This window comes from Biomphalaria glabrata, chromosome 6, assembly GCF_947242115.1.
Source record: "Biomphalaria glabrata chromosome 6, xgBioGlab47.1, whole genome shotgun sequence".
NCBI classification, from domain to species: domain Eukaryota; kingdom Metazoa; phylum Mollusca; class Gastropoda; family Planorbidae; genus Biomphalaria; species Biomphalaria glabrata.
In genome coordinates, this window is record NC_074716.1 from 8527418 (window position 1) to 8536478 (window position 9061).

Below are 9061 nucleotides of genomic sequence, written 5' to 3' on the forward strand. Positions count from 1 at the left end.
TCAGTGTCGATTACAACACATGAATCAATACAAAATGAACCAATAGGCTAATCGATTACTCGTAATTTGTTATTTTTTTTTAATGTGGAAATTGTACTAAATCGGCGGCGGGAGACCCGTGAAAATTCTCATGCACAATCGCAACCCAACAAATGAGCTAAACATTTAAAACTAACGATAGACTAATAAAGCCTATTCTTTATAAGTACTTGAATAGCTCAATGGCAAAACACACACAGTGACGACCATTCTAGTGATCTCTGATTGGTAGATATTAATGTCGACTCAGTGGCTAGACTGTTTACCTTTTTTCGACCACAAAAGTCTACGGAGGTGCATATGTTTGGTTTAATTTTAATATAAAATTAATTACATGAACGATTCAGAATAATTGGTGCTATTTCACTTAATTTATGCGAACTTGTTTTATTCATTGCTTTAACTAGCTGTCTGGCTTCCGGAGAGTAATCAATCAAGAGGCACACATCACCCAGCAAGAAACTATTGATGCTTACTTGTGTCTCTGATCACGCTAAATTGTCTCCCCTGATCGTCTGCGTCCTCAAATGAGTGCACGTATTGATGGATAAAAGATCGCCATGTCAGCAACTAAGTGATGACGTCAGGGAGATAGGAGAGACAGAGTATAAGGTGGGAACAAGGGTTGGGGTGAAATACGTGTCTCTATCTACAAGTGACCGAGATTTAAAAAAAAATACTAAACAGAACCTTTTTTTTTTTTTAAATATGTATTAATGGCGTCTATTGTTACATAAAAGCTAAGTAAAATGTTATCATTTTTTTTTGTTGGTTAGCAAGTGTACAGATATTCTTAATAAAACTGATGATATGACATCTAGACATGAATTTCTCAACCTAAAGTACACATACACTTGACAATACTAATCTTATATAGACCTGAATTTTTTTTAAAATCTCGGTCTGCATATACTCCTGAGGACATTTAATGTTGTTTAGGTCTATATTTCTCAAGCTGAGTTAAAGGCAATCCTTGTGTGTGTACTAGGACACTGGCTGGTCAGACGTGGAAGAGATTCGGTTGATAGCCAACAATGGGTCAAACAAGACAAACATAAAAAAAATAACTTAAAAAAAAAACAAAAACAAAGTTTATACTAAGTGTAATTGTATCAATTAGTTTGAATCAGTCATGTCATTATATACGAGATTAACCTAGACATAATAAATATGTGCGATTAAAAATATTTTGACCAATGGTTTTTGTTTAGCTTTTAGATTTCTCAATGCACTGTGATAATATCACTTGTCTGGACCAGTTGTGAAAGGGGAAGGGAAGCAGCGGGTATCTTGGTGAATGCTTATATAATCGTGTTTGTTTTTTTTAATGCATCAAAAATGTTCACTCAGGGCTCGAGTCCTCGTTGGGACTAATTCAAATTATAGCACCACATCTGTCAAGTATGATTTCTTTGCCTTGTTCAAAATACCAAACAAAAAAATTAATTACCAATACTTTAATTAATTAATTAATTTTTTTTTTGGGGGGGGGGGGGGGGGGGATTCATGTGTTTTCAAGTAAAAGAAATATCAGCTTAATCCGAGATTAGGTGTGGGAGAAATAACATGTATAAACTTTTTACCATACAGACAGACAGACAGGGCGAGTCGATATAAGCTTTGTAAAAAGATAAAAACTTCTTCTCTATTGTGGATGCTATCCAAGACCGACAACTCTTCTTGGGAGACTAGAGCTGAAGGAATGTAGCCAATGAGTGAGTTGATCAGTCAGACATCGCCCTACTCTGCCCAAATAAAGCATGGGTGTGATCAAAGTGTCAAGCTCTCGTGAGGTAACTCACTTTGCTGTTTCCCATCTAACCCAGCGTCATTCTTGTTCACATTGAACAGCTCAAGCCTAAAGAAAAGACAATCACTTGTTGAGGCCTAGTGCGCCAGAGGGCGCCGAGAGATAGTGGCAGATTTTCTAAAGAAATGCGATGCTAAGGGGGAAAAAAGTTCCAACTCACTGGTCCGACCAAGAATAAACTATCCAACTTCTCTTGACTTTTAACTAATTACAGTGGGGTAGCTAGGAATTTGGGGCCCAGGGACTTGACCTCATTTTGACATTCACCATCATGACATGAGATAATGGCGATAATATTTAATGTGAAACCAAATTTAGAACACTCATTTGCCCCCCCCCCCCCTCAAGTGGGGGCCCGGGAGGATTTTTAAATTTAGGCCCGAGGCAGCGGGAGGAAGACGTCATTCTAAAAAAGGCGTGGTGATATATGCTAAACGAAATCTTTATCAAGCTCAAACTGCATTTAGCAATTTCACAACACGAGAACCGCTGAACCAAAATTTCATGCAAGTGGGAAGGGTAGGATATCCCAAATGCCAGAGATTTGGTTATCAGCCTGTTTGATTGGTAGGCCTGCTGCTTACACCTATAGAGCAAGTCTTGTCTAGTTCCATGCAGGGGACGGCATCCATGATTTCTGCACTAGCTGCTCAGGCTCAGAAACTCCTCTTCAAAACTCAAATAGCGCTGGGGGGAACAAAAAAGGTTATAGTAAATGCGGTGAAGCAAGACGGAGCTCTAGTTTGAAGTGCCTCGGAATAATATGCATGGCATCTCTCACACATACCCAACGATTTGATCTGGGGCACAGTTGGTCTCTCGTCTTTTAGGGGATTATTTCAAACCGTCTTTTTTTTTTATTGGACGTTTTTTATTTTACACGCAAAACTGGAGGTCAGCTCATAGAAAGAATGTAATAAATTGTAGATCTAGAATCTAAAGCGAGATAAATGCTAAAATCAGATGCGAAATCCTGTGCAATAAACAGACATGGGAGAGTACGTTTTCAAATTAAATAAACCTTACGGCAAGATTTCCTGACCTAGTTGAACCTAGTTTGTATAGATCTGTGGTAAAAAACAATGAGTCCCGCTCATGAAACGATGCTACATGTAACAATGCAAACAAAGGGTATTACGATTTTAGAAAGAAACATATACTATGCGATCAATCAACACAATTAAAACCAGGATTAGAAAGGTTTGTGTGTCGTTAGAGGTGACGATTAGGCCAATAGACAAGTAAAACAGAACCCCCGTTGGGGTGCCTATAAGGATCGATTCCATTGCACTAGGTGACTAGGGGAAGGGGGTTCAAGAAAGATCAAACAAACATTTCAATATCCACAGGCTGTTTCTCAAGCCATTATTATGGCGGGCACTAGCACGTCTGATGTGGTACAGAGAAGGAATATGGGCGAGTTTCTCTGATAAGCTCGGCCTTTGGGCTCGCCTCTGACCCGAGCGTCTTGGGATACTAGCCATCGGCTAAAGGGATGTAATAATTTCCATCTGCTTGGATCTTTCCCAGTCAGTAGATCTAGTTCTTTCAGACAGGCAGATGGAGGTAAGCTTCTGTAGGCCTAGAGTTCGAAGAGTCTTAGACTAAAATTTAAAAGAAGAAGTACACCACACATTAACGTGAGTCCCTTTCCATGTGACTAGTGTTGTGACCCGGTATTAATGTGATTAGTACATGTAATAGAATCTATTAGGCGGCTCTTTTATCGTCTGGATTGCTGCAATAGCATCATATTCGTACACTACTTAAGACAAGCCGTTTAACGCCATGCCAGATTTATGGCGATCAATATTCAGAACTTACGTGTCCGTAAAATGAATTGTTAGAGAATTGTTGCTGACTTTGAACAGCATGAAATATTTATAAAGATTGACACTCTTCAAGAAGCTGTACACTTAAATAATGAGGTTTAGTCGTAGTTGTGATTTAGATTTTATGTTTGTAACAGACAGCAAAAGATGGTATGTTTGTTATAGACCTAAAATAGACTTACAGTCTTCACAAAGAGTAAACTTTGAATGGCAAATTATACGGAAAACATGCATCACTTGATTACACCAACTTAAAACAACAATATTTATTGTTATAACGAGATTGGTCTACACTCAAAGGTCAACCGGTGCACGCGCAATAATGCACAAGCATCAATGCAGTTGAGTCAGAATGTCACTTTTACTGTCTCAGAATTACCGTCTTCATGTTTCCATTTAGAACAGACATGGCAAACAATCAGTCTACAGTCAACCGAATTTACCACAAAAACGATAACTGCACTATGCTGCCCGCTTCTGTCCCTTGAAGCCCAGACTACCGATGTATATAATTATATATATAATAGTTTTAATGCTCACTAACCTGGGTTTCCTGTACACCATGCCATACTTCTGACAGGCGAGTCCTACAGTTGGCGTGTAGATGATAGGCATCATCAGCTCAATGTTCTCGGTGATCACCCTGTAGAAGAGCTTCTCCGACCTGTCCTGCAGACCAATCATGAAGATGAATCTGTCCAGATCGTTATCCCAGCGGTAGAAGTTTTGCATTACTTGATAGACTTGCTTGTCCTGGTCAACCAGGGCTGGGGGCAGGAGACCGTGGAGCCCCAAAGTCTGCCTCTCTTCCAATGTGAAGGCCATCCCCTAGAATTAGTAGACACATCTCATGCTGATAGAAGTTTTTAATTTAATTTTTTTTTTGGGGGGGAGTTTGATTGAAAATACATGTAATTAAAATAAATGGTAGAACTAAAAATAGCCTGGAGAGCAGCAAGAAGGCGTCACAACAGTCAGAATCACCTACTACATGACCAGGAAGCCACCTTGTACTAAATACAAGTCCTAGACTAGCTACACTCATATTTCTTGTGGATACATTCTGCTGAGCTTAAGTGCACATTTAAAACAAAAACAACAACGTGAAACCATGGGAAATGTTTTATCATGCACGACACGTTAAAGCTCTCAACCTGTCTATTTCCCCCCCCCCCCCTAATACAATAGGCTGGTCCAGCACTTAAATAAACATACACAGCTTAATCCCTACACTGTTGGTGCAGTTATAGAAGTTTGTTATCAGACTAGATCACCTAACGGGAGATAAACTTTACCTTTAACGAGACGTTAAATGTACATGTGGACATGTATAATCCAAGCGAGTATCAGACAAGAACATTTCTGTTTGACCACAAGTTGGCCCTTCTGCACTCGTAGGCGCCGACACTGATTAGATTAACTAATGCAAACATCGATAGAAACGCCCTTTCTTTTCCATGTCACTATTCAAGTTGGTTACTCCATCAGTTTTAATCCTGAGGTCCACGTAATTCTGCTGGTCCTCTGCTAGGACCACCAACAAAATGGTCAAAGTATCACTACTCACCATTGTTTTCACGTCCGTGGAGTCACCTAAGTGAATCGGGCCTTTAATTCCGCGCATTTCTCGTAAAAGGCTTTCGTCGCAGTGCAGGAGTGGCTAGTACCTCGGACATCTGTCGCAGTTGTGGTGTACCCCTGAGTCCTCTGACTCTCTGACTTTCGTCGCAGAGCAGGATTGGCTAGTACCTCGGACATCTGTCGCAGTTGTGGTGTGCCCCTGAGTCCTCTGACTTTCGTCGCAGAGCAGGATTGGCTAGTACCTCGGACATCTGTCGCAGTTGTGGTGTGCCCCTGAGTCCTCTGACTTTCGTCGCAGAGCAGGATTGGCTAGTACCTCGGACATCTGTCGCAGTTGTGGTGTGCCCTTGAGTCCTCTGACTCTTGCACACGGTTTAGGGCTGCTTTCACAACTATCAGCTCTATGCTTACCATGAGGGCTATGTTTTGAAAAGCCATTCTAGTAGGGGTTGGCTACACTCCATTAAAGCAGAACAGATTCTACAACTTTATTCATCGGTTAGTCAAGGCGTTTCAAATAGGTTGCAGCCTTTGGAAAATACTCCCTGCCTTTCCTATTCGGCACGCTACGTCATGATTGGCATCCCTATCGTTTGTTATGATGCTGCCTAGATGTGTAAACGTGTTCAAGCCTTCAAATCTCTGACTAGTTAAGTCTGACTGGAGCACACTTTGCCTTACGAGCACACTTTGCCTTACGAGCACACTACACGCGGACATTTCTTTACCACAACAGTGTTGCCGACAGTAAGTTTTGAAGTATTGGAGATAAAAATGCGAAAAAACAACAACAACAAACCAACGTAAAAGTTTCTGTCCCGTGCTAATGTGTATATTTCTTTTTATCTCTATCATCATTATCATTATTAAACTCCATTTGAGTGAGGGCTTGAGGGGCTCAAATCATCTCTTGCAAAAGCCCTGGACCTGTCCAGCGTAGTGCATACATGTCACCATACAGGTCGAGAATTTTTGGTTTCCCAGACCTGTCGAGACGGAGATCAGCAAGTGTGGGGCAGTCGAAAAGATTATAAAACTCCGGGGGGGGGGGGGCTCTCTTGTGGAGTCCCCGGGGCAGTAAATCCGGCCCTGGCTGTGTGTTATATATGTTTTTTTTTATGTTGTGTGTGTTATCTGTGTTTGCGTCCATATTGTTATTGGTTAAATCAAATCTTATTTTATCTTCAACGTTGTTCATAGAAAAAGAACAATACAAATCTATCGTATATAGTTAGACTATACTACTTCTAACCCAAAAAACCTACATATGTTTAATATTTTGATATTTCGGCACATAGGAACAAAGAAAAATGACATTATACAGTTATATTTAAGTTAAGAACCTCTTTCCTTATATTGAAATGTGTCGCGGGTTTAAGTTGTTAGATTGATTGGTAATTAATTGATTTTTGTTTCAAACAGCGACAACTGAATGTGCTAATAATCCCCCACACACACACATGCACACGAATGACATCGACCCAAAATAAACCCTCCCACTTTGACATTATGTCTGGTTGAGTCTCTTCTGTTTAGGGTGATGCAATACAGTGCTCTACGCTCGGATAGCTACGCCTAAGTTACGAGTCGTGTGTCGTGACCTGGTTGTGCGGTCAATGACGAAGCAAAAACGGTACTCCACGTTCCAACGGCACATTTTCTTCAATGATTTAGTAGGCCCACATTTATGACTGCATCAGAAGTGGTGCTGCTGTGATTCTATCAGCGGGAGCATTGATCATCCAATAATGCACCTGATCAAGACTATTTCAAAGACACATTTGTACAATGTACATCGATAGTCAGGTCGGTGTGTATAGCTAACATACCTAAATAACGACATGCAAATGGCTTTAAATAATCACTAATCTCTCAAATAACCATCGCAGTTTCCAACTGTGCCGGATATTTTGAAATGGAAGCCCTGGCTAATAACAACTGTATGGATGACTTTGATAGAGTGGTATCGAGATTGGGCTCGGTGGTATGCGCGATCGGACTGTCGTCTCGAGTGTCCGGGGTTCGAACCCTTCCCGATGTTCTTCCCTACTATCCTGGTTTGGCCTAGGACGTAATTTTTATTTGTGCAGGAACGTCAGAAGCGTGGAAAACAAATAGGAGCGGAAGTGTATAATCAGAAAATGTGAGGTACGGGTGAGGGGTAAGGAGAAGAACGTGCAAACTAAAATAACAAACGTCTGCGAGTAACAAGAGTGATGGTCAAATGTCAAATGTGGGCAGATTTTCAGTTTCGAGGTGACTGCACACGCCAGGGACCGGATCTAGTCCGTGGGACGTACTTTAGCATCACTGGAGTAACTGATTTAACTCAAATAAATAAACTAAACTCATGTTTTACTTCAACCCTCATCATTTTTCTAGTCGCTCTTTACTGACACCTTTACTTTGATTTATACGTCTAAGGTAATTTTGAACTAGGTAGATCTATAAATGTCAAGAATTAAACTGCAGTAGGAATGCTTCAACGGACTGTGAACACTTTAAAAACTTGCAGCGTTTAAGCAAAGGCCGACTTCATTGCAGCCCACTTAACTGAAGTGAGCATAAATATAATTGGATCTAGGCCAACTAGATACTAATTTTTATATACGCAACATACTCATTCAAATGTGGTTCAGATAGACCTACTATAGAAGTTAGATGAACAAGATTAGATACACAAAGGGAAAAGTGAACATTTAAAAAAAAAAGGAAGGTGCATCAGGCCGTAGAATATATTCCTACAAGTAGATATAGGTTTCAATAGGCTATTTCTAAATCAATGCTAGATCTTTTTTTCCCCTTAAATATAAAAACTAATACTATAATGGTATAATCATTATAATGGTATTGTCAAAATTACTACAAATATTGATCTAGGCCCTATATATAGATCTAGAATCTAGATCTAGATTGACTTTACATGAATAAACTATAGGCCTAAAGACAGATTTTAGACTAGAAAGTTTATAAGATCTAGATCTAGATCTAAATCTATATGACAGAAGTAGAGTCTATTCTATAGAATATATCTAGATCTTGAATACGGGCCTACATGTTATTTACTATAATGATAATCTATAATATTGTAGATCTATAGTAGGTCTATAGATCTAGTAGTAAATCTATAGTCTATACTAGATCTACAGTATACATCTATACTATAGTCTATATACTATAATATACAGACAAGATTGTTACTAGATTATAATCTAGTAGGGATAGGCCTAAATAAAAAAAAAAGCCGGTAATGTCTTATATAAACATCTAAATCTAGAATCTATATAATTATAATAATAGCCTAGAGTCTATATTTATATTATATTTATTATGATATTATTCTGTTTATTTAGACTTGTAGATTTACTCACTTTATTTAAAATAGGGTTGCGAAGTATTTCAATGCCATAAGAACGGGGTCGTCCAATGATAACTTCCTTAGTAGACGAATTCTTTGTAATTTGTCCTTCTGGAGCAATATTCGCCGCTACAGACATTTTTCCGTTTCAAATAAGAACACGGCTCTCGCACGGTTCAAATAAGCAATGAACTCCGGACTTTTACCAACGGCCAGACAGAGCAAGTCAACTATCAACGGTGTTGTTGATGGGATTTATAAATAGACTTGCGGATCATGTGACCAAACCAAAACACAAGGGGCGTAACTAAGGGAAAATACGAAATCGAAAATACTATGCTCCCTTTTAAAATTATTGTGTTAGTTTTAAAAAGTCTACATAAAAATCTATCATATATTTGTAAAATATCAATGTCTGACACATGAATTTATAATGAGATC

General features: G+C 39.2%; 1 protein-coding gene across 1 annotated transcript in view; it reads right to left on the minus strand.

Annotated features, from left to right (window-relative positions):
- The window catches only part of LOC106078748 (NADP-dependent malic enzyme-like), a 26524-nt gene extending 17636 nt beyond the window's left edge, over positions 1 to 8888 (minus strand). Inside the window, exons 1-2 of the mRNA XM_056031830.1 lie at positions 8634 to 8888; positions 4226 to 4509 (exon numbers count right to left, since the gene is read on the minus strand). Of these exons, the coding sequence (XP_055887805.1) occupies positions 4226 to 4509; positions 8634 to 8759 (410 nt within the window). The 5' untranslated portion in view covers positions 8760 to 8888. The remainder of the gene's footprint in view (positions 1 to 4225; positions 4510 to 8633) is intronic.
- Between the last annotated feature and the right edge of the window lie 173 nt (positions 8889 to 9061).